The following is a 26,071-nucleotide window of genomic DNA, read 5'->3' on the forward strand; positions in this document are numbered from 1 at the left end:
TCTTCAATAGAGTGAGGGCTGATAAAAAGACCATTTAAACCAACAGGAGTCAGTGTAGGTTCAGGCCTTCACTGCTGATTATATACCAGTGTTGTTTTAGAGAACATTCAGGCTAATATTTTCTTACCAGGTCACAAGGGATTCATTGCACTCTATTGTAAACTTTCCAAATCCTGCATTATTAAATTATTATAAAATATAGATTATCTTTGAGTGGTGGAGGGGTGTGGTGAGACTGGAATCTTAATCCTCACAAAAGATTATCCCATTTCTGGTTTGGATGGGGGTGTTAAAGTCCAGAGGATTTAGGCTTGTGCAAGGCTTGGCTCACTGTAGTTCGGCTAGTCTGCTTGTGAGATGCCCTAAGGTGCTGAGAGTGATATGTTTTTCAATCACTGCATCATAGCCTGGATTAGAAAATTCAAACCCACAACTGGTGTTGAGGCTTCAGAGTCTGAGACAATTGAAACTGAAACAAACCTCTGAGACGACTACAAGCAATATCTCTGAAACGTGGAAGATATTGTAATTAGCCGTTTTAAAACGAAAACTTCACAACATAAGAAGAAAGAAGCAAAATTCAGCATCCTGCCTGCCATTGATCACCTTGAGGTAAACAACCAGCTCCGGCCTCTGTTTGAGCCTAATTTGCATACTTGCAGAGCATCTTTTTTACAAATGAACTTTATCGCCCAGGAGAGCCACACCACCCTTTAGTTCTTCTGTGCAACATGAACAACTTAACAAGAAAGAAGCAAAATTCAGCAACCTGCATGCCATCGGACACCTGAGGTAAATCACCTGCTCCAGCCTCTGTTTGAGCCTAATTTGCATACTCGCAGAGCAGCTTTTCTACAAATGAACTTTCCTACCCAGGAGGACCCATACCACCTTTTAGTTTTCCTGTGCAGTATGACGTTCTGTTTCCACCTGGGAGAAGTTTTACACTCTTTGAATTCTCCTTTGCCTGACAAAGGGTGTTTGGGCCCAAAAGCTTGCAAATAAAAAAAAAAATTTGCAACTAACTAGTTGGTCTAATAAAAGATATTGCCTCTACCCCAAGAGTTTTTTCTGCCTATGCCTCCAGACCAACACAGCCACAACCAATATTTCTGAGACTTGAAGACACACCAGGGCTGAATTTCAATCCTCTCTTGATTCCCGTGGTGTGTTGGATGAAATGTCAAAGACTTTTGATAGTGTAATTCCCTGAGGTGGGGGGAAAAAAAAGGAAAAACAGCTTGGACTATTACCTTGGGAAGCTTGCTTACTTTGCAGTTTGTGAATAAATCAGTTGTATCAGAGATGGGGGGAAAAAAGTCCTATGCTTTGAGAAAGGAGGTAGGGAGAGGTCATGTTTATAGCTCCAAAGCTCCTCTGAACCCTTCTCTGTATGTCTGCTCGCAGGCTGCAATCCAGCCGCTGTGATGGTTTATAATTAAACCCAAGTTTGGAGGGGTCTGTTGAGTTCTTGTTGCCCACCAGGTCAAGCTGAGTCTGGTTTCTATCATGGAGTGTTTCAGTTCAGCTGCCCCTGGAGGAAGAATGGGAACAGACAGTCTATTCATACTGAACAGATGACCATGGGGGGAGGCTTAAAAAAGTCCCTTTTTGTCTATTAAGCCAAGGCTGCGATGTTATGAAAACTGCTTAATAATGTTCCCTAACATTTATACCACACTATTTTCTTATTTTAATTTTCCAGGCAATTAAAAATAATTGAAAGTTATTGCCAAACCCCCCGAAGATACCACTTTTGTTTTAAACAAGCTTATTTTCATACTTGTGAGATCAGCAGATATTTATTTGACCATCTTTATAGGGGTCATGCACATTACACACATGGGATGGGAATGTGGAATAGGACCCACATTGTAACCAGAAAATGAGCAAGGAGGGAAAAGAATTAACTGTTGTGGCCAGTAAATGTTCAGATCTGTAATTATTTGAACACAGGAATGTATCTGCTTGTGCACTGACCATCCTAGGCCCTGCAAAATCGTTTCAACATGTGCCTAAAGGTAAGCTTGTGCTTTAGTCGCATTATGTTAAGATGATCTTTAAATGCGACTTAAGCACATGCTTAAGTGTTTGATTGACTATGAATGCTTGCAGTTGGGTTGTGCTGCTGGCTAAGGTTGACTTAGATGTACATGTTTGTTGGAGAGGACTCTGAGATACTGCTCTTGCTACAGCACTGCACCTCCAAATCTGTGGAGCTGAAGATAGAGAAAGCGAGTGAGCACCTAGCTAGCAAGCTGTCGTACCGGTGGATACAGGCAGCGTATCCTCAGTCCACCAGTATTCTATCTTTACTTTTATCCTATTAATAGAGTTGTAGCAGACACAATCCATGTGGCTGCTCAGTCACGCTGCATTGTAATATTGCTTAGCCCGTTCTCCCCTTAAGGCTTAAAATCCATCACATTATACAAGAGCTGAAAGCTTTCGTGTAGTGTCCCAGTTTTTTCCCCTCCTGTCCATCTCGGCCCCTTTTTATTTTTAGAATTCCTCTTGCCTGCCTCATTTGACACATACATTGGGGGGGCGGGGGCGGGGGGCGTGCGCACCCACATTTTAGTGCGTGTTTTAGATTTCATTGTCTGCAGTGTCACTGATAGTCGACACGGTGATTTTTTTTTTTTGTTTTGGATTACAGAAAAAATGGGAGTTGGGTCTTTTGTACAGATCATTCTGAATATATCTGTATAATTCCTTTGGTGAAGGCAGTTTGATAAAGGTTTTTGAATCCTTAAGGCTGTTGCATTGCTGGAATCCTCCAGGGCTGAATTTTGCGTAATTTTTTTACTTTAAAAATCTTTACCCTTCTTTAATCCCACTGGCTGCATTGAAGTTGGGGAAGAAACTTTTTGCTAAGTATGTTGCTTGCTTATATTTTAAGTGCACTAATCCCTTGTGGAATGCGTCCCAGGCCACCTTTTTAGATAAGTTGCCCATCGGAGCATAGGCGGGTTTTCAAAACAACAACAGGAACAACAAAAAAGAAGGCAGAAGAGCAGAGCTGCTAGGAAGAGCAAACCGAACAGCTCCCCCCATCTTGTCTGTCTCACAAACTCCCCTCCTAAGTGCAGTGTCTGGTGCAAAGAACATGTGATGCTTATTTCTGAAGGCAGCAAAAGAGGCTTTGAAAGTCTAAGACTGTAATTGGTTGTCTGGCTTTATCCTAGGAGCTCTGGGGAGGTTTCAGAAGTAATAACGGTTACTTAAAGTAGATGAGCTTCTTGTGACTTCTTAGAATCATACCCTTCTTCAGAGAGCATTAGTTGTCTGGTACTTACAGAAGCATCTGCCCTTCTTTTCTCTAGCTTTCAAAACATTTTGTAAGCAAAGAATTTGATTTCTCCCTGTTCTCTGTGTGGTGGTGGAGTTCAGCTATCACCAGGGGCCATGTCCTGACTGAAAAGAAAAGTAGAAAGAACAAGAAGTGTCCTTTTCATGAGATGTAATCCATTTTTCAATATCTAAATTATACCCAGAGTTGTACGGTGGGCTGCACGGTAGGTTTTCTTGGGAGAAAAACGGTATCACCAATAGTCACGTAAACTTTGGAAGGATGCATTAAAGATGCATTGTCATTTCAGTAACAATGGGGATTTCCATTTGCAGCATGTAATCACGCAGCTTGTAATTAGCTTTTGGAACGCATTGCCACAGGATGTGGGGCCTGAGAGCTTAACCCAGTTGAAAAGGGTTGGATTCTTGGAGGAAAGGTCCATCGGCAGGTATTTGAGCGCAGTCTCTCGGTCAGATCTTTCTAAATCTCTGAATGCTGGAAGCTGTAGTGAAAGTAGAAAAGGGGGTGGACAATTCCAGTTAGCCCTGTCTGGTCTGCCTCTCACGATCCACACTCTGCCATTGTGACACAGGGCATGGGTTAGATGGACCAATGGTCTGATCCAGTAAATGGTATTTCCTACATACTTATGTACTTACGTATAGTTTCCATTAGCCATAATGGCACCTAGGTCAGTCCATTAATCCATAATCATCAAATTGGAAATATACCCTCCTTCCCTTCCTCTTAATCTACTTAAGCAGCCTTGGATATTAAAGCAGTGTTTGTCACTAGTTAGAGCAAGGAACTGGGAGTCGGTACTCCTGGGTTCTAACTCTCGCTGGGCGCGTCGACAGGAGATGCTGTGTCCCTGTAGCAATGTGCTATGGTGATGTAGCGTCTGCGGGCAAAACCCATGACTCCGCAGCTACATCTCTGTAGTGATGTGCCCCACCCCATTATAGCACATTGCTACGGCAATGTAGTGCCCAAAAAAACGATTCCAAAAGGAAGTACTAAATGACAGCACAGTAACAACGGCACTATAGCAGCACGTGTAGATGCACCTACTGTGTCACTGGCTTACTGTGTTTTTAATCATACTGCAGTTTTACCTTACTACAGAATAGATACAGGTTTCCCTTGCTTTATGCTGTACATGTGTTCCTGGAAAACGGTGCATAACTTAAATTTGCATAAAAGGGAACCCACTTTTCAATGTAACAAATAGGGATACGTTCCAAGACCTCGACTGTACTGACCTCCAGACCCATTTCTACCTTTTTTACAAGACAATTTTGGTACTCACCGATAGCGGACAGTACACACAAGCGCAGGGCAATATCATAATGGGGATGGCAACTACAGAAACACGTGTCACAGACAATGAGCGAGGAGCACAGATCCACACAGGGGACTATGTTTTGGTGCGTGTCACTCCCACAATGCACTGCACAAAGCAGCTGACCGTGGGCTTCCACCATACGGATTGCATAAGAGTGAATTTACTTTGCAAATAATGAATTTTTGGTATAAAAAGGGTCATCACATAAGAGCGACTTCATACATACAGAACCTGCATAAGCGAGAGAAACCTGTATAACCTTCCTTAGTTTTGTTTCAGGAATTATGGGAGAGAAGGGCTGTGCAAGTGCTGCAGGAACACTGATGCATCATTTCTTAATTCTAGGGCAGGGTTGTCTGATACTTGTCCCCAAGGAATCTCCAGGATATAAAATGTGGAAAGTCCCATGAAGCTGTCATGGAAACCAGAGGTGGTTTTCCATCTCATAATAAATAAGAGCATAAGAAGTGCCATATTGGTCACACCAGTGGTCCATCTAACCTAGTATTCTGTTTCCAACAGTGGCAGGAATGGATGCTACACAGGGAGAGCACTGAACTGGATATATCTAGAGTGATCTCTCCCTGATTCAGTATCCTCCCTGGCATCCAGCATTATTGGTCTGGAGATGCCTGAGGAAACATGTCCAACTGTTCTGTTCAGTAGCCATTAACAAATCTATCATCCATGAATATATCTTATTCCTTTTTGAATCTGGCTGTGCTGTCAGCCTCCACGCCTCCTTTGGCAGTGAATTCTGTAAGCTAATTACACATTAGGCATGTCTACATGTGCACATTTACTGCACAGTAAATGAAATTACTGTGTAGTACAGGCACGCATCTATGTGTGCACACCCATACGGCACAGTAAATATGGTGACTTGCGCTGACTTGAGCATAAATTTGATACCTGCATGATGCAGGTATCAGCTTTATACCTGATTAGTTACTGCGCAGTAAAGCACACTTTGAAGCCTTACTGTATAATAAAACCATGTGTGGACTGACTTGGCACTAATTTTAGTTACCAACTCCATCCACACACAGCATTAATGTGCTTTAATGCCTGTCATGTAAATGCCAGTATATGTTCCTGCTTACTGCACAGTAACTTATTGTGCAGTAAATTCAAACTGGCGTAAATGCACGTGTAGACGCGCCCATTAAGAAAGTACTTTCTCTTGTTTGTTTTAAATCTGTCACCTACTGATTTCAGCATGTGCCCCCTAGTTCTAGGATTATGGGACTAGGTGAACAACAGTTGCCCGTTCACTTGGTCCACACCCTGAGGAAACTGGACTCTGGCCTAGGAGGCCCCTTCTAGTCCTTTGGTAATAGTCTATTACTGCTGTAGCTCCCAGGCAAAGAGTGAATGACATACCAGAGGACCAAAAAGGGTCGGTAACAGATTTGAATTTAGAATCCAAAAACCTGGTTTCCAATCCTGCATTCAGACTATTAGACAATATCTCCCATGGGAGCACTGGAGTATTTGCTGGTGTTATCACACATTAATTTTAACACGTGCAAAGTTTTGAATTGAAATGCAAGTCTCCAAGTTGTTTCTGGAACAGGGATCACACTAATAGCTTTTCAGCCTTGCTTGACCTCATTGCTGGAGCAGCCTTGGTGATCCCAGTGACTGTTATTCCAGCCTGCTTGTGCTTACTAAAATGACACATGCGTCAAACTGGATCTGCTTATAAGAGGCATTTAATTCGTTAGGAGACAGATGAGGTTGGCAAATGGGAAAGATCTCTATAAATAAACTTGATTATAGAGGGATCGCAGCACCCACCAGAGGGACAATATCTGCTGTGTTCTGCTGGCTCTTGAAACTTTGAAGTAATTCATGATGATGGCTGGGTTGACTCTTCCTAGCTCAGTCTGACGAATCCCTCAGTTCCTTTCTCCCATCAGTGTTGCGTGCCCGCACACGTGCCAGGGATTTGCCAAAGGTCCTGACTGAACAGTGGCTGATCACAATTGTCAGGATGGGTGTTGAGAGTGGTGAGAGGACCTAAAACCTAATTCTCCTTCACAAGAGATGTAAGAGTTTCCTGAAGGGCACATTGCTCATTTGTGTTGACACACCGAATCACCCTTCCCTTATTTTTCATTCCATACTGATACATTTTCATTTTAAACAAATAACTAAACAACCTCAACCCCTTGCCCTGACTTTTGGAGAATGTTCTACAATAAAATAGTCAAAATGCCTTTGAAAATCATAATTCTTGTGGCTGTCTACAAAGGATCTTATTCACATGTCAGCCACAGGCGTCTCTCTGCAGAAGTGGCTAGGGTTGAGGCTGAGTTTCAGATTCCTGCTGGGGGTTCAGTCCATGCAGCATAGATGGAAAATAGTCACTCAGCTGGTGTCACTGTCAGGTTTACATCAAAGGGAGGCCTGGCTCAAGGGGCACGCTGTTCTTGAACTTGCTCAGGAGAAGGCAGAGACATCAAGTTTAGGAGGATAGGCCTCTGCATCTGCCTTTGAGAGAGACCATGCCAACTGTTGATCTGTGAAGGGGCTGTGTTGGCATGGGTTGCGCCTGGGAAATGGGCCAAGTAGAATGGGCGTGCGAAGAAAAGCAAGTTGGAGAGAAGAAAAGCAAGGCGGTTTCTGTAAACAAATACCTGCCCATATAACGAATGGGGTGACTCTCATACCTTTCATTCTACACAACCTCCAAGTGACGTGAGCATCACCGAGATCTGTAGGACTGCATTCAACTGCTAAATGAAAGAAAACCCCTTTTTCTCTTGGGCGGCCTCCTCTCCTCGCAGTAGCCAGTATGTGCGGAAGGAAGGAAGGAAATAGCACGATGGGTTTCACAGTCTGGGGCGGCCGGCAGAAGGCCTACTTGTCAACATCAGAACCATTTTCAAGCCTTACACCATGCGTGTTGACATGAAATGAGTTTGGATATGCATTTGAGAGACGTTTTCTTGTTTAGGTGCCTTTGTCAATTTGCAGCCACAGTTCCTGAGGCGACTGGTTAGTTTAATATTGCTCTGTTTTATTTTTAAAGGAAGAGTTTGTCTAGGTTCTCCATGCTCTTTCTCACATGCAAGTTGCATACCAGCCCAGCTGGGGTTGAATCTGCCATGCAGCAAGTTGAAATCAAGTAAAAAATCACGGAAAGCCATAGATAGCATCATTCCTTATTTACATCAGAGGAGTCTTTACAGGTGAGTAAGCTTGCATTTCCCAAGCGCTGGCAACATTTAGCTATCTTCCCATTTTGAATCAAGGCAGGTTATGTGCTTTCGGGGGACCACAGGCTAGTAATACTGGCACCGGAGGAATAGGAAATAACAAATCCGTACATTCTCCAGCTCATTAGCAGTCTGCCCAGGTACTGGAGGAGGGCTTAGCAAAACAACAACAAAACCCCATCTGTTTTCTATCAATTTTAGGTTTCTCCCCTCATTTCTCTTTTGAGTTCATAAACTGCCTGGCTGCTGAAGTTCATTATGCATCGGGTGGTATTTGAGGAAGAAGAACACGCCTGCTAGAGCCGATATTGGTGGAGGCCACAAGGGGAATACTTGCCCTTTTATGTAATGTTTGAAATTAAAATGAGATCCTTGGCTGGCAGAATGGATGTGTTGCAACTTTTTGCTCATCCCTGCACGCAGGAACGGATGCCTCAGAGACAATTTCAAGCTGGAACTTACAGGCAGTTCGGGAGCGGGCTCTGGTTTTAATTAAAAGTAAGAAAAAAAGCCGGGGGGAGGGGAGGGTAAGCATTCTGCCTGAGAAGTGCACTTTTAGTTCCCAGCCCATTGACCCACAGAGGATGTGTTCAGGATTTAGATATGACAGGGGAGGGCTGTTTAAAGGAGGTTACAGTTTTCCGTCATTGGATTTTGCTTCTATTAAACCTGAAGGCAAGATTTCCTCAACTTCAGCGGGAGTAGAAGCAAAGTCTTTAGGAACGTCCCAGCCTCCAAACCTCCTCCCACCAGCTTTCCTTGGACATATGCAGACATGCGTGTTTGTGTGCACGCACATTCAGCTTCTTTCTCTTTCCCTCACTTCCCCACACCCTGCATATCAACATAGCATTAGAGTTCCCACACAGCCCTTGCCAATAAAAACGACCGGAGGAAAAGGGGCCATTTTTCCTGCCTAGTCCCTCTGACCTGGTTTACACTAGTCTCAATTGTTGGCTCTGCTCCAGCCTTGGGATTTTTTTCTTTAACCACAGGGTAGGGAATTCTTTTCAAACCATATTTTAGTTTCCAGTGGAAGGGCAAAGCAGTCTCTTGGCCAGTGGAAAAGGGACTCCTATTTTGTGCTGACCAAGTGCCAAAAGCCAAGTACATGTCTTGGTTCACAAGTACAACTGACTGACTTAATATTTTTGGAGTTTTCCTTAAAGAAAAGTTTTCCAGTGGGAACACGGTTCTCCAGGGTTTAGTTCTTGACATTCGGGTTAGCCAGGGTCACCCTTGGGTATTTGGAGAAGCAACGTAATGGTGACAGCGGGGGGCTGTGTTCCAGGCCTGGCCCGTGAACTGAACACACAACGTTCAGATCAATGAGCATAGCATTACCTCTCCTTGCACACTGCGGTCCCGTTAGAAAAGCAACACTCGTCCATGGACACTGCTAGTAGTATCACAGGTGCAGAATCATTTCTAATTCTGCGTAATTGAAAAAGTATGGTAACTTCTGGCACTTTGGGTACATGGACTACCCTATAAGGGCCACCGTATTCTTTCACTTGTACGGCAGCTGGAATCTAAAAGGCATTATTTTACAACTGAAAACAGATAGAATTAATTCATTCAACTGGGTGCATTTTTTTTTTCCCAGCTTGCTCAGAGTGAAATACATCCTATTTAATATAGCTAGACACACTTGCATACATGCACAGATGTACGCACATCCCCATGTAAAAGAATATCTAAGGCTGCATTCCAGCTGCTCTCCCAAACAGATCTTTTTATGTATGTTGGGGTTTTTCGATTGCCCAATCCCAGCTGTGCAACCTCGCTGGGCTTTGTGTGTGTTTTGATGTGGTCATGAGCAAGGATCTCATCAAGGGTTGCATGTCTAAAATCCTCCCCAGATTTAGTCAGCTTGGTCAACCCTGTGGGTGTCTGGGAGTGACTTCAAGGATAGGAGATGTTTATGTCTGGCTCGGAGCTTCTCGGAAAAGCTAGCTAAAACTAGCTGTAGCTTATTATAAAATATATATAATATGCACACACACAGACGCACACGCACTGATACACTGTGGTTTTCCTTTGTGAAGCAACATCTGAATCTTGATATAGATTGAAGTTTAAAGAAAGTTAAAACTGCACTTACTGAAGGGGGAGCGATGGCATTTTTTATTTGAAAGCAGTGAAATACAGATGGGGTTCTCCCCTGCTGAAGTCGTTCTTCCAGAGCTCGCATGCATATAGGGCTGCAGCAGGCGGGGAAGTGCCTTTATAAGGACGTTGTCTGGACCCAAGTGCTCTTGCTTAATTGTGCCCTTGAAAAAAATGGTAAACCAACAACATTGCAAAACTGTTCCCATGTTCTCTGCTGGCTGGAAGAATGGCTTGCTTCAAGTCTTAAAGTCCAGCTGAATGGGCTTAATTGTCACTCATCAAATTCCCAACACCAGAGATTTGCAGGATCAGGCTCAATGCTGCTGAGGAACCAGTTTCAGTGAAAGATTCAACCGGCTGAGGAGGAGAGTGGGAGTTTAATTCCTGACTTAAGGAATAATATTGGACCAGTTCAATTGGAAGAGCAGTTTCGTTCAATGTAATTTTCAAGCCAGACTCACTGGCTCTTTCTGCGATCCCACTTCTGCAAAACATTAATCTCAGAAATACATGTGCAAACTACAGTCCAGCCTATAGCAACCCTAGAGTATCCCAGGAGCCTTGTTTACAACAAATCCACAGCCATTTTTGTCCTAATAAATAGGCTTCTGTGCATAAATAATGCCAAGATCCCCCACTTTACTAAATTCATAACCTCTCTGGAGTTGCTAAATTGTATTTAGCACTTCAAAAGGCAAGTTGTGCACATATTCACGTTTCTTTCCTTCCAGATCCTGCAGGATTCTTTTTTTATTTGTTATAATGATCACAACTGTTAAAAAAGATTGTTTTATGTGGAATCACTGTTAGTTGCAGCCGTGCAAATAAAAGAGGAAGAAGTGTTCACACAGATCAACAATTTAAAAACAAATTTCTGTCTAGTGCTGGCCAGGAAGTTTGGAGGTGGAAGGGGACATGCCAGCTGCTGGGCTGGGTGAAGAATCAGAAAATCAGGTTAATTTATCACCACACAAGGCATTTAATGGGGCGGGGGGGGGCGGGATTCTTTCGGGAATTGTATTAGACTGAGAAAGTAAGGATGAAGGAAGAGGGGGTTATTTGTGGGAAGCTGAATGTGCTGGGCTCCCTTCACATTTATGCTGGCATAAATCATGGAGTGGCTCCGTTGGGGTCAGAGGAGTTCACAGATATAAGTGAGCGGGGAATTAGCCCCTTTGTTCCCAGATCCATGAGATGAACCTTTACTGTATGACTAAGATGCTGCATCTTGCATAACTTTCTTTGGCTGAATCTGGCTGGCAGGTGGCATTTGCATTACTGTCGAGTCAAACAAGGCTTACGATCAACCTGGAGATGCTCCCTCTGGGAGTCGGGACAACAAGTCCAGGTCGGGTCAGCAGCAGGAGGGGTAGCAGGTTAGTTCCAGGGAGATGCACTGGCTTGCACGGCTGTGTAAAGGGCCCTCTGAAGTGCTTTCAGCTGTGGTTTGCGAAGATTTCCCCACAGGTCAGACTTGGGGCGACATGGCGGCAGCCAGCGAGCGCGTTGGGGAAAGCAGGACGAGAAAGCAAATACTTCATGTCATCGAGCCTCCCAAAATGATGGGGTAGAATGAATATTCTCTGCTTCCATCAGGGCTGTAGAGGGGAGGTAGAGAGCTCTGTGCTGTGACGGTCTGGCCTCTTGCCATTGAAACCAGAAACATCATAGCAAACCCCCCAAAGATTGTAGTAAGTGTTTCCTAGAACTGATGTTTAGATGTGGTAGGTTTTTCTCTTTTAAATGTATACAGTAGGGATGCAGTAAATCTTCCGCCAGTGCTCTGCGCTCACTCTTACACCGAGACAGGTCGTTTATAGCTATCAATCTGCATCAGACTAAATATTTTTCTGCAGTCCATGTGAAAGTGTAGTTCTTGATAGAAGCTCTTTAATATCTTATTAATCACTGCCAGGCATGTTGCAAAGAGGCTGTAGGATGTTGTAGGAACCAAGTGTTTCAGCTAGCCCAGGTGTAAAGGTTTTAAAGGGTTTGGATGAAGGGGAACCTGAAGCTAAAATACTCCAGTTTGGGGTTCTCCAGGAGTTGGTTCACAACTGAGTATGCAGGGCTCCGTTCTCCTCTGCCTTACTCTGATTTGATCCACCTGTAACTCCGTTGGCTTCAGCAAAGCTACTCCTGATTTGCACTGTCAAAGTGAGAGGAGAGTCCGGCCCATGGTTCATAAAAATGCATGGATAATAATCTGTTTTTCAAGCCCCCATGTTTCCTGGGAGCGAAACGAGTAGATTTGAGCACTTGCCAGGAAGATACGGCACACCTTCCCAAACTGCCATTCAGTGCTGTGGTTAGTGCAGTTTTGTCGCTGTATATGAGACAAAATACCTGAATGGCTCTGAGCAGCCTTTAAAATGTACTGTTAGGGGAGTAAGTAGGATAAGGGACTGCATATCAGTTACTGGAACGTCACGGCGCTTAATAATAGTTGACATGTCTGTATCCTCTTCAAGTAAAGGTTCTGTTTAATTAGGTATTAAGTCTCAAAACATCCTTGAGAAATCCCCAATTTGTATGTGAGTCACCTGAGTGTATGTAACTAGCTTAAGGTCATCCAGTAAATCGGTAGCAGAGCTTATAAGTCCTGTCTCCCAGTTCCTTTCTCTACTTTAATATTTCCTGAAAAACTGTCAGATGATTTCTTTGACTGGTTTTATTTTAATTCAGGGGTGTCAAACTCATCTGGTCCCATGAGTGGCAGGGCTGGTCCATGGTCAAGTGAATGCCTTGCCCTGCTTGTCGAATGCAACACGTTCACAGTTTGCTCCGGCTAGTGCAGGACTGCACTGCACACCACATCTGTGTGGGACCACATGCAGTACCCGCTGTACCCAGTCCTGGACGTGCACTGCACGTGGAGCAGCTAGGAGCGGGGAGGTGAGGAGCACGGGTCCCAGACCAGCTGGAGCAGGCACCCCATGCAGCATGCATCCTGGACTGGCTGAAATGTAGTGCACATGCAGCGCACGTCCCAAACCCTGCGTGCGGGGTGGATTCTGCGCGCGCCAGACCTAGAGACAGCACCAGGAGCTGAATGATAGGGCCTCACAGGCTGGATGTGACCCGCAGGACATATCTTTGACACCCCTGTTTTAATTAGACAGTGCAGAGGTGATGAAGGGATGAGTTCTTAAAATATTCTTGTTTCCCAGTTGGGGTTGAACACTCATGGCCTTTCTTTGGGCTAGCTCTGGCTGCATACTGGGCATCTTAGAGGCTCCCGGGGCCTTTTTTTCCTGGGAAAACAAATTCAGACATCTGGGGGCCCCTTTAAGGTACACTTAGTGATAACATGTGATCACTTACTCTCCTTTCCACAGCACTCTTACAGTAAGTCGCAAGGGGCTGGGAGCTTGATCCTGATAAGGGTGAACACCCAGTTTGCTGAGTCAAACAAGCAGCTCGCTTCTGTGCTACATTTCACACTCAGATACCACAGCAACAAGCACCGTGTAAATGCCTGGAAAGGAAGATTAGAGCTGACTCTCATGGGGTTTTGCATTTTGGCTACTGAATTTCTGTCTGGAGGCAGAGGGCGTGGGGGTGGCAGTGGTATTAAAAAAAAACCCAGAAGGAAAGCTGGTTCTGGTGAAGTGTTGTGGCCTGGCCGCACTTAGAGAGCAAAGTCCTTCTTTTCACAAAATGAGAAGTGACAGCCAGCTCCTCCCTTCCCGCTCAGCACTCGGGTGTGAGCCCCTTTTGGGTTTTAGTTGGGGTTTGCATTAAGTGATCTTTTCCCCAGGACCTCATGGTAAGTCAGTGGCAGAATGAAGAACTGAACCCAGATGGGCTGAGTCCCATTTCAGTGCCCCTCCTGAATCCACGTTCCCTACCTGCGAGCTTGGCACTGAGTTACATGAAGGCATGCTCTCGCCTTACGATACATGCATGACTGTGCCCAGCAGATTGCTGCACTTTCTTTGCAGCTCTTTCAAGCTCCCTCTAAGACACAGCTATGTGTCTAGATCACAAGTTGCCTTGGGATAAATGAGCAAAGTGAGAGGAGGTGATTTCTTTTAATGTACATTTGGCCCAGACCTCCCCACCCACAACTGGTTTTCAGTCGCTCACTGATTTTGAGCCAGGATCCACTAAGTCAGCGGAAAGACTGTTGACTTCACTGGCCTTTGGAGTGGCTGTAGGTGTAGGCCACTTTTTTCCTCCAGCATTGCAAAGGCACGCACCTTTAACTGGATCATAACTTTGCCTTGTACTGCTGCTCACCCATTTGGATACCACTGGATGCCAGCATACATATTGTCATTCTTCAGCTGCTTGCTGCTTTATTTTTAAAGAATGTTTCTCTGGCAGTGTCTGACACGTTTCTAACCCCCAAGACGCCTGCCTTTGAGGTTTTACCAAAACGGTCTCAGACTGGCGTCTGGTCTTGTGGTTTCTACCCTTAATGAGAAATTCATTTAATTTTCACGCCCCGACTGAATAGCTGCTGAAACAGGAAGCTCCACCCTTTCTCATGGTATAACTGAACTTCGGTTTTTGCAGACTGGCTGCAAAACCAGCAACCTGAACATAGCAATATCAGGCTATGTGTGGATTTATGGGCTTGTCCCTGATTTTAAGTTTGCTAGTTTTATGCGGTTGTAACTTCAGAGACTCCAACTCCTGATCTACACCCCTGCAAAACAGATAAGACATAGGTTTGACTGTCTGCTGCACTTACCCTGACTATGTAGAAAGATGCACATATAGGAAGTGCCTGTTAATGTGCAAAGGTTTGGTCTACTGTGTTGCCTTTTCAAGTCCTCCATATCCAAAATTATTGTGTGGGGAAAAGCCTAAACCTTTTAGGTACAGCCCTGTGTCAGGGGTGTAGAGCTGAGCGACTTAGGAAAGGAATAGGGAATCCCAACTTGAAGCTCTGTATCATTGTTGCGTTGTAGCTCTGCATAAGCCACCGTTGCCTATGGTGGAGCTGGCCCTGAGTCTGGACCCGACCTGGGCTGGGCCTAGCTTTTAGCCACGGAGGGTCTGATGTAAAAACTTCAATGAGCCCAAGGGGAACAAGCAGCTCCCCGCCGTCTCCGGTTCTAGGAAGGCTCCCCGTCATGCCACCGAGTCACGGGCTGGGAAGAGAAGAGCCTGTGGCTCAGCAGTGCCTGCTCCCACGTCAGACCTGGGTGTGCTGGTTCTGTTCCTATCTCTGCACGTGCATTTTGCTTGCTTGCTGGCTGGTGAGTTAACATCAAAAGCCTCTGCCGGGGCCCTCAGCCTCAGCTGCCAGCTCTGCAGAGCCCTCACCCTGGAGAGGCAGCCTCAGGCAGGAGCAATCAGGGAACCACCCAAAGGGCCAGCTGGCTGCTTGGCCCCGCGCTCTTCCCCTATTAAGCTGCTGTGCGGCAAGAAGCACAGGGCCCCGGAGGAGCCGATGCAGCCCAGCCTTTCATCTGTACTTAGCAGAGGTTCAGCTCAGCAGGCTGACGTAGGGCTTAGATTGCCTAGTCAAGGTGGAAAACTGTCCCCTGTGCGAAGCCGGCTTCCCCTTGTACCCACAGCAGTGATTTGGGATGACTGGCACACAGCAGAAAGGCGAGTCCCACTCTCTTTGACTCTGTGGTCAGGTGAAGCTGAGTTTAGCGCTTGAAAGACATTTCCAGTCAGGTAAGATAAAGCAATTTCTCTTGATGCTGTTCCCATGTCCCTAGTCTATTTTAAGCTCCATTGAAAGGGCAGGGTTAAGGTTGGGGAATAGCTAGATCCCGTCGGCCTGTTGAGAGCCTGTGCGCAGAGCGTGCTCTTTCCCTTTAACTGCCTGGTTTCTGTGCAGAGATGAATCGGTAACCCCATGCAGTGTGGGTCACTGCACCTGCTCCCAGCCTGTCAGATCTTCTCAAAGCTACAATAATAGCCACAGTGGCCAGGCTTGCCCTGCATCACTGAACTCAAAGAGCAAAAGCCTGAAGTTTTTCTTTTCTCACTCATGCTCTCCCAGCCATGGGGGTGCTGCATTCACACCTAGCCTGGGAAAGGGTAATAATCCTGGGCGGCATACAGGCGTTTCCCCCATTTAACCTGGAGAGCGGAGGCTGCTTTAGGCTTTTGGGATTTGAGGTGAACGTGAGGCTGAGACTCGGGTTAGGATTAGACCCAGCAAAGGGGACATTTGGGGCTGAATGGGGAAGAATGGATTTTTCCTCTCTGGGAATTGACTCCCAAGCCCCGTATTTCCCAGGCAGGTGCAGCCCTGCTTGGCTCCAAGCTCATTTATCCCCAAAATCAAGTTCACATTGGCCCATCTTCCTCTTTTCTTAACACCAGGTAAACCTCTCTATAGTTGCTGAAATGCCTGCTAGTGGATACCATGACAGACAAGGGCTGGGTCCGTCAGTTGTGGTCTGATAGGCGAATTCATGTGTTTCTGTGACTTAGCTCAGGACCGTGACCATCATCCTTGCACATGATCCCAAGCATCCCCTGGTTTAGGCAGCTACTTTAGCATTTCTGACACCGCAAGACACAACACTTTCTTTTCCAAGGAGGCAAATTAAACTCCAGGGCTGCCATCATTCGCCCTGTGTGCACTGGCAGAATTCGTGTAGCACACAGTTGGTTTCGTAGGCAAGAGGGGATCAAACATTATGTTGGACCCCAGGCCAGAGTGAGCGTGTTGTGGCACTGCCCACAGCTCCTAGAGGCTTCAGCACCTAAGACACTTTGACTGTCGTTCTTCCCCACAGTAGGAAAGTACTGCCCTGTCTGCAGTGGTCTTAGCTTATCCCCTAGTGCAGTGATTCTCAACACGGTGCCACTGCACCCGGGGTTGCCTTGAGATCTTTTCAAGGGTGCTGTACAATATTAGGACTGTTAGGTTTGCAAGCACTATTCACAAGATAAACCCAGAGATTTCAAATAGAAATCGATAGATGTGGCCTTTCTGAGTTCCTTGCAACAACAAAACTGCTCTATTATTTTCTGGGGTCGGAAAAAAAGAGTGAGAACTAGGAGCTGGCCTTTTCCAGGGGGTGCTGCGAATCTATCCAGGCATACCTTGAGTCTAAAAAGGTTGCAAACCACTACTCCAGTGGATATCATAAATTGCCTTATACGCACACAGCACTCCTTGTGCTATGTAGCATAACCTCTGGGGAATAAAGGAGCCTGGGTACCAAAAAATCGCTTGCTCAGCCCAGATGCGCAAAGCTGGAAACAGGATAAAAATGAGAGCAACGTGATGAGGGAAAGATGTTTGTTGGCCCTGCCAGCTCCAGAGAGAGCACCCACGAATGATCACACAAAAACGCCTGGACAGTTTTGTACTCTTAGGTCCAAATTTTCTCACTATGCTGCCTTAAAAAGGAACCTGTGCATGACATGCTGGCTTGCCACATTGTCTGCTGAGTGTTTTTATTGTTTGGCATTAAGGAGTTGGTGTCTTTCCTGAGAAGCAGAGGATCAGAAATCATCTCCATTGATCTCATGCTTTGTTAATACCATACCTAATCAAGCTAGTGAATTTGGCCTGATGTCAAATGTGATCCCATTTGGCCAGAATCCAAATTAACCTGATTAATTCCAGTTTGAGTTTAAAGAGAGCCAGCAAGGATATTAGGCCCAGCATTTCCCCTGTCTTTCTTTCTGTATTCTTCTCCTCAAAAATCAAATGCTTGTTAAAAAGGCATTGTCAGCTTCCCACAATGGTTTTAAGTTCTTTTATAACGAGGTTGCTTATATAGCGCTAGTCTCATGAGTGACCTTAGTGCAGCAAATAGCTTTGCACAACTTACATGAATTATACAGTGAGAACCCATTGGTCTTGTGCAATGCAGGCAAAGGGAAAAAGTTAAGGAAAGAGCTGTTTCTACCTCCTTCAAGCTCTTACCAGAACCTGGGAGGTGGATTGTTTATAAGAACTGGTAAAAAGCAGTGTTTAACAGTTGCTCCAGACTTTTAATTTTGTATTTTAATTTTGTAATCGTGTCTGTGTAATATATTTGAGGGCAGAAAGAATGATCATGCACCGCTGTGCTGTGTCTTGCCATGCTGGCAGCTGTGGTCACGGTGAAGGTGACAGATTGGTATTTTGTCAGTGTTGATATTAGCTGACAGTCTGTCCTAGGGTAGGGGGTAATCCGTGAATGTTGTGGAAATGGAGTGGGGGTTGGTTGTTCTTCATGCACAGTCATATTTTTTGCATTTTGGTATGGCCAGACTGCAGGGGTGTTCGTGGGCTTTCCCTTGTAATTTTCCACCGCCTCACTCCCAGGTTTTGAGTTGTTGTTTGTGCTCCCTTGGAGTTATGAGAAGATTAGATTCTGCCTCTTTCATCCAAAGGCTTGGCTTTCCAAAACAAATTTCCTACTAGGATAAAAGCCATACAACAGCGTGCTTTGTGACTCAGGTGACTGCATTACCTGCCTATTGTGTGGCCGGTCACTGGTGGACCGGTTTGAAAAGCCAGAGCCATTTTTGCCATGCAAAGACTGCAGACTTCAGAAGAGGTTGAATGAACATATCTTAGTGAAGAGGGGGGAAATGTTTTCAGTGGGTGCCCAGACAGATAAGAAGGTAATGAGAGGAAGCACTCAGCTGAGCGGTGCACGCAGCCTGGCACAGCAGCTCACCGCTCTCTGGATTTCAACAATTTGTTCTGATTTCTTGCTGAACGCTGTTGGTGCTAAGTTCAGTATTTCACAAAAGCGTTTATTGTCACAGGCAGGGAGGAATCGGTCGTTAGTATTATAGCAGTATCTCAAGGCCTATTATGCATGGGGCTGCTGCCACTTGAACAGTAGCTCATGCCCGGAAGAGTGAGTAATCCAAGTGGGCAAGGCAGGGATACGGTGGCCGGTACAAGGGAGGTGAACCTGATGTGCCTGAGCTCATGTGGCAGCTCTGTGGTCATGTCAGCACGCAAACCTAGGTCCTTTGTGTCGCCGTGCAGTGACCTACCCATCAGGTGATGGCTTTTCACTGTACTGCCGCATATCGGAAGATGATAGTGCTTTCCCCCTTCCCCCAGCCCTATCACTTCCTTTGTAGAGAAGGCAGAGGGGCAGGAGGCTTCCTCGCTTCACACCCTTACATGGGATTTCCTGATGCGGCTCACCCACAAAGGAACGGATCAGCACCGAGGGGTTGCAGACTTTCCCTTGGCCGCTCCAGTTTTTGCAGCTCTGCCTTGGATGTCAGTTTGGTTTTAAGAAAAAAAGGAAAGGGCGAGGAGGGGAAAGCAAGAGAGGTGCCGTCCCTTTAAACATGTAAATGAGAGTGTTCAGAGTTAAATCTCTCCCTTCAAGCCCTTTTAAGACTTGACACTTTCCTCCCCTTTCCCCAGCGCTGTTTGTTTTTACACTTGACCTGTGGTACAAATCCCATTATGGCATTATCTCTGTGTGTTTAGTTTAGGGCCCAGAGTGGCTGTCTCCAGCCCTGCCTGAGCAGAGCGTTCTCCCCGGCAGGGGACGGGTCTCCATGTTAAGTCTTGCCACCTGTTGCCTTTTTCATTCCAGGTCCCTCTCCCCCCCCTCCACCCCAGCTCCCCTCCCCACATTGCTCACCATCCCCAGTGGATAGGGCTGGGATTGGCAGTCAGTTGCCAAATACTTTTCTGATGCCGTCACCGCTTCTGCACGGAGCGTATCTCGGAAAGCACAAGTGAACCTTTTCCAACACGCTGTCCTGTGCTTTCTGCGCTAGGCATTCAGCAGTGCCCCTTCCTCGCAGGGTACGTGCGAGGGGCTGCGCCACAGCTGATTTCAGAACGGCCGCAGAGAAACGGAGGAGCGCTGAAGCGGCGCCCAGAGAAGCCGTTGCAAATCAAAGCTGGTGTTCGGCACTGGCATGGGCTAATTTTGTATTCATGGTTACACGTATACACACCCATGTCATTCTGCATCATCTGCTACGTATGAAAGCTGCCCCAGCCTCCCGCGTGCCAGAGATTGCTTTAGTAAGAGATCCGTACCCATTTTGGGTACATTACAGCACATATTGGGCCACGGAAGCCATTGTAGCAGTGCAGGCTGCCAGATTAACTGGCATTAACTAGATACCGGTTGGCTGGAGCTGCAGCTTTGCAAAGCTGCCCTGGCACCCATAAAAACAGTAGACTGCTCGTGTACCTTTCTGCAAGAGTTAGCTCCAAACTGAGGTGGGCAAAGCAGCGTGTTTGGTATTGGCACAGTTTGGTGAGGGTGGTTGCGGCTAAGGGACTGAGGGTCTTTTGGCATATTCTTATCCCAGCTCTGCCTGCTCCTGGTGTGACTTGTGGATCAATCACTTAACCACAGCCCTCCACAGTGAGTGCTCTTTAGGGAGGGCTCTGCATGCAAGTGTCTGACATTTCCAGACAGTGCTGCGTTGTACCCGCTGACAAGTAGGCCCCTTCAGAGTGCCACATGTTGGACACCCAAATATCATTAACTGCTTGTGTGCCTCAGTTTCCTTGTCTGTAAAAGAAAAGCAATGATACTTAAAGTGCTGTCAGATGAACGGATGGAAAGTTCTGTGAAAGTATAGGTTATTAATACTGGGCATAGCCATATGGTGCTGCTGCCTTAATTACTGACTTGTTGGACACAACTATGGAAAACCAATGAGCTTACCAACTTACGGAAAGAAAGATAGGAATAGAAACAAAGTTGGTGCATTCTTGTTTTATTATTTGTACTCTTGATGCAGAATGAGGTCTGGAGCCCTCTCCCTCCCCCACCTGATAGCCTTGTTTGTGCTGGCTGAGCTTCAGACTGGTATCCCCAATGTACCAGTTAAACCAGTAGTTACCAATTTTTTTGCAAGCCACACTGGGGTTGTAGGAATTTTATTCTTTCACAGTGTTGAAGGAAAGGAGTCCTGCTTGCCAAAGGGCTTTCTTATGCTTGAGGGTGATTTATAGGCCAAGCTGAGCCACTTGTGGAAAAGGCAAAGCAGCTCTTGGCAGCGCCCCCAGAATCCACTGCAGCTGTGGGGTAGTGAAGTCATCGGCATAACAACCATTGCAAACAGAATAACAAAGTCTGCTCTGTTCTCATTTAAAATACACTTTCCAATTCAGAAACCACATTAAAACTCACCTTTCTGCATACACTAATAATAAAAAAGGCAGATGTCTCCCGGCAATATGGTGTGAATGGCTCAATTATATTTCTGCTTCATTTTAGCCTTGTATCATAAACTTTGTGACATTCCTATTTCTAATGAATGAATGAAGGCAGCATTGTGTTGTGGTTTACATTTGTCTCCGTCCCTTTGTCTCTTCCATTTGTGGCTGTGACGGATCGTTTAAAGAAGCCGCACAAAAGATCAATATTTGTTTTAAATACCAAGTTTGCTTTGCCTTTTATCCTGGCACTAAAATTACTGAAAAGAGTAATTATTAAATTTCTGCCCTTTTTCCCTCTTCTTCCCTTTAGGTCCCTTCGGATCCTCCTGCTTCCAAAAAACCCAAAATAGATGACTCTACTTCTCAGTCTCCAAATTCAAGTGAGAAGGAAAAGCAGTCCAGCTGGTTACGGTCCTTGTCCAATTCATCCAACAAGGTGACTCTTAACACAGTTTTGTTCAAAGTAGACAGATAAAATCAGTACTTGGTGTCCTTCTACTGAGGCCAGTAGAGCAAGACAAGGGACGACTTTGGCCCAAGCCTCCCTCCTTTCCCTGAAGAGCAGTGAGTTTTCCTGTCCTCCCATTTTTTCTGCCATCTCTCATTGAGCCCTGGCCTCGGTGTGAGATGAAGCAAGCGGTTTGTTCATGCTTTGGAGGGACAGGGATTCTGAAAGACCCAGGAGCCTCGTGTGTTCCCTTGCAAACCACATATTATTTATTGGCAAGCACCGCCTGTATAGTATTTTAAATTTAATCCAATTCAGCTCTTCCAGTGAAAGCTGCTAAGCAATTAAGTCCAGTAAGCCAACCTGGCCTGGGAATTGGGTTAGAGATAACAGAATGCATGCATGTGTACGCACACGCTCCCAGCCTCTCTCCGCTGCAGTTTATACTTTTAGAGAAGATATGGGTAACGACCTATTTTCATTCATGTCTTTCCTTTTTCTTTTCCTTCCCTCGCAGAGCATTGGCTGCGTCCACCCCCGTCAGCGACTGTCTGCTTTCCGGCCTTGGTCCCCTGCTGTTTCAACAAATGAGAAAGACCTCTCAACACATCTTCCCACATTGATGCGAGACAGGTAAGAAGACATGAATCAAATGGGAGATAAGTTGGCAGCTGCAGACTTTTCTCTTTCAGAAAGATCTGTCAGATTGCTGGGTATTTCCTTTGACATGGTATCACTGGCAAGTGGGTTTTCATGAGTGAGATGTCCCATGAAAGACTGTGAGCTGATCTGATGGTGCAAAGGTGCACAGTGATTTTGTGCAGATGCTCCAGGACAGTGGTCCCCAGCCTTCGTGGGTTTTGCTGTGTAGGTGTTTGTTGTTACTTGCTTTTCTTTCTGTACAGTTTCATTTCTTTTCACGCACAGGTCTCTACACGTGCACAGCACAGGAACACTTGTGTCTATACCTAAAGTTGTCTGACACTCCATTTTAAATCCTTGTTTTTATTTGCTGGTGACTTTGTGAAATTTGAACTATTTGGGCTAATAATATTCCTGCGAGGTGTCTGCCTCAGGCGAAATTAATGGCTCCCCCCAGACATGTTTCAACTAAAAAGATGCAGGTGTTTTTGAGAAGGGATTCTAGAAAATGCATAAATACATTGGCTCATGTTAAAAAAAGAGGGGGGGGGGGGGGAGGCTCAACAGTTTTGTTGAGAAACCTGAACAGGCTTGGAATTTACCTGGGAGTAACACTTGTGTCAGAATGTGCCATTTCCTGTCCCTGGAAGAAATCTGACCAGTTCAGAAGCCTCTGAAAAAATTCAGTTTGTACATGCTTAATGAAACTTCAGTGTGTAATTAAAGATTGTGTCATACTGAATATATACAGGGGAGCTGACTTCAGGTTACATGGACAGCCTTAATTCTGGCATTTCCAAAATTGAGAGTGCTTGACATTGCAACAGTGATGCCTTTTAACATGTTTTTTGGATGTAATTTAATATATATGCACTCAAATACTTGCCATGTGGAGAAATAAATGATATGCTGCAGTACATTGTTTGCACTCTCATGGCTTTTCTCCAGGATGTGCAATCTCTAAGGTTGCAAGACATTTGTGGGTGGGTAAAAGTAAAAGCTCAACATCTTGAAAAAATCAGTAAAGTGCCAGATACGTAAGCGTAAAATAGGATTTACTTTTTGGAGACTCGAGTCTCCAACCTCTCTTGTATTTGCATTGTATGTAGTACTGAAACTATAATGTTCGCCACAGTGAAAGGAGGGTATATCTGTAAATCTCTCCTCTGCGTTCAGAACTGTGGCTCACCTAACCAGTACAGAGATTAGCCCAGATCCTCAGCTGATGTAAACGAAGGCTGAAATCAGCAGAAATCCACTGAGTCACGTCAGTTGAGGACCTGGCCATTTGCGTATAATGCTTTAATTAGGAGGTACGTTAAAGGCAAGACAACTAAATGTTTTACCTCTCCCTTTTTCAGCAGTTTTTATTCCTACAAAAGTTTTGAGAGTGCCATAGCTCCCAATGTGGCACTCGCCCCTCCTGCTCAACAGAAGATTGTAAGCAATTCCCCATGTGCCACAGTGGTGTCACGGAGCAACGAGCCACTGAACAGCCCTGCCCAGCCCCGGAAAAGGAAGCTGCATGCAGACACCCCAGCGGTTCCAGAGCCAGTGGCCACTGTCACCACCACTGAAGAGGACAAGGAATCAGAAGCAGAAATTGAAGTAGAGACCAGAGAGGAATGTAAGTGTGAGTTGCACTTGCCTTTCGTTTTTCTCCCCATCCCAGTAATCTTGGGTAGAGTTTTCCACAAGATCCCAAAGGTGCTCAACCCCATTTTGATTCATGTCACCTGAGAACTGACATAACTGCCTTGGGTACCCAGGAAAAGCCCAGTCTTACACAATAATGAAAAACAGGAAATTAACACCTACAAACCTGCATGTGACACTTTTTTACTGGAGGTTTGCCCCCAAAAGGTCCATGCCTCAAATGCTTCCACAAAACCTGAATACGTGGCACTGAACTGGGGAAGGGGCTGTGCGGATAAGTACAGTATGACCTGTGGTGCTTTGCTAGCTGATGCAGGACCTGCTCTCAAAACATGGCCTGGGGTTTACTTCCACGTGGAGGGAGATGTGTGGCCTGTAAAATGCCGGCTTGCACACGGTGTCGACTGTGGAATTGTGGTGCAGGAGGAAAATATGGCCCTGAGTGGCAGATCTTCAGTTTGGCATCCAGGGGTCAGGCACACAACTACTACATCTGTGTCGGTTCCCTGAATTTCACTCAGTTATGTATGTCAAGTTCCACTTCATTCTTGTCATGAGGGTTGAGGCATTGAGTGTCCCGTTCAGGTCAATGAAAGCTTTGCCATTGGCTTCAGTGGGTGGAGGATCAGTCCTTAATCTGCGTACAGAGTTTATGCTGTAGTGCCTTACGCGAGTGAACTTCATCCACAGGGAATAATGGGACTTCCCCATCCAATTCTCCCCAATGCTTTGGCAAGGTTTTCTAACCAGGGAGTGCAGAGAATTTGCATGCACTTAAGAGCTTGGTTGGCTAAACCCCAAAGTCCCCGAGCAGGCAAAATTCCCATTGCCCTTGCTGGAAGCCAAGTTGTAGCCTTGGACTTGGAAGTTGTTTGTATTTTTGTCCTACCTCAGAGATCAGCATATAAAATATTCCTTTCCTTTTTGTTTGTAACTTACAGATTGAGGTGCTCCTCTTTTCAGAGGCTTTTTAATTCCAGGTTATGTCATTATGAAATTAAGTACAGTTTTCACTAATGTTTGGATGTTTTTGGTTTTATTTTTAGTTACCTCCTCTCTGTCCTCGCTCTCCTCCCCATCCTTCACTTCATCCAGCTCTGCAAAAGACATGAGCTCACCGGGAATGCAACCCCCAGCCACAGCCAGCAACTCTTTTGAGGTTGCAACCCATGCTGACTCTCACAGCAGTGGATTGGAAGCCGAACTGGAGCACCTACGGCAAGCTCTGGACAGTGGTCTGGACACTAAAGAAGCCAAAGAGAAATTCCTTCATGAAGTTGTTAAAATGAGAGTTAAGCAGGAGGAGAAACTAAATGCTGCGTTGCAGGCTAAACGCAGCCTACACCAGGTAAAATGCAAAATAGCTTCTTATTGTCATTGTCTGCAGATCTCCGAACCAGTCAGCTAGTTCTGCGTTAAAAACACTTCTCGGGTCTTCCCACGATGGCAGTACCATTCCCAGGAGTTCTGATTCGAAACACAACTTGGAGGCCAGGTTATGCAGGAGAAGGTTTTTTATGTTTTGAGACCCACCGCCCATTCCTGCTTAAGAACCCGAATCCACCCCCACCCTTTTTCTTGTTCTTTTATTAAAACCAAAATCAGATTTTTTATGGCACTGGGAAGCTTTCCCAGACTTTCAGAGCAAAAATCTCTCACTGAAGGATTGTCTTATTTATGGCACTGTAAACTATGTAAAATCCCTCTGCTGTCCAGCCCAGGCAGGTATCACCAGGGCATAGAGACACTTAGCAAGTGAGCCAAGATGTGGTGAGAAGCTGAGTGCTCCAGTCTGTATTGAGCTTCCTCCACATTTTGCACGTGCCAAGCCCTACAGGATGAGTGAACACAACCTGCTGTTCATCGGTGGAAAGCCTTTCCCTTCCTTATTTGTGCAGGCCCCTTATGCAAGGTGATTAGATACCAATGGCAGCAGGTGGCATAATGACAGTGGCTGCAGAGAGAGGCAAGGGGAGCTTTTCATTCTCCTCGTCAAGCAGTGTATTTGGAGCGTTAGTTAATAATGCATTGCACTCCACGGACCAGGAACCTACTTTGTTACAATAAGGGATAGTTATATTTAGCAGACAGCCAGGAGTAGATGAAACAGATGCTTGGCCAAAAGTGGGTAAGGGTTTTCCTGTTAGCCAGCAGACACCAGGGTTTGGGGGATGGGCTTCAGGTAGGCATGTGATCTGCTTGCACTAAAGCTTTGCATGGTTAGAAAACAGTATTAAACCTAGGTGCTCTTGCCAGTTTCCCAACAGAAGGA

At 45.6% G+C, this 26,071-nt stretch overlaps 1 protein-coding gene across 4 annotated transcripts in view; it reads left to right on the forward strand.

Annotated features, from left to right (window-relative positions):
- Positions 1-26,071, forward strand: part of SKI (SKI proto-oncogene) — a 139,223-nt gene that overhangs the window by 102,057 nt on the left and 11,095 nt on the right. The window contains exons 2-5 of one of the 4 annotated variants that reach the window (XM_090023961.1): positions 21,364-21,489; positions 22,019-22,134; positions 23,505-23,776; positions 24,846-25,147. In XM_090023961.1, the coding sequence (XP_089880087.1) occupies positions 21,364-21,489; positions 22,019-22,134; positions 23,505-23,776; positions 24,846-25,147 (816 nt within the window). The remainder of the gene's footprint in view (positions 1-21,363; positions 21,490-22,018; positions 22,135-23,504; positions 23,777-24,845; positions 25,148-26,071) is intronic. The other 3 variants (XM_090023963.1, XM_090023962.1, XM_090023964.1) reach the window with 3 other exon arrangements.

This window comes from Crocodylus siamensis, chromosome 12 (genome assembly GCF_052110815.1).
Source record: "Crocodylus siamensis isolate JL-2025a chromosome 12, ASM5211081v1, whole genome shotgun sequence".
In the NCBI taxonomy this organism is placed as follows: Eukaryota; Metazoa; Chordata; order Crocodylia; family Crocodylidae; genus Crocodylus; species Crocodylus siamensis.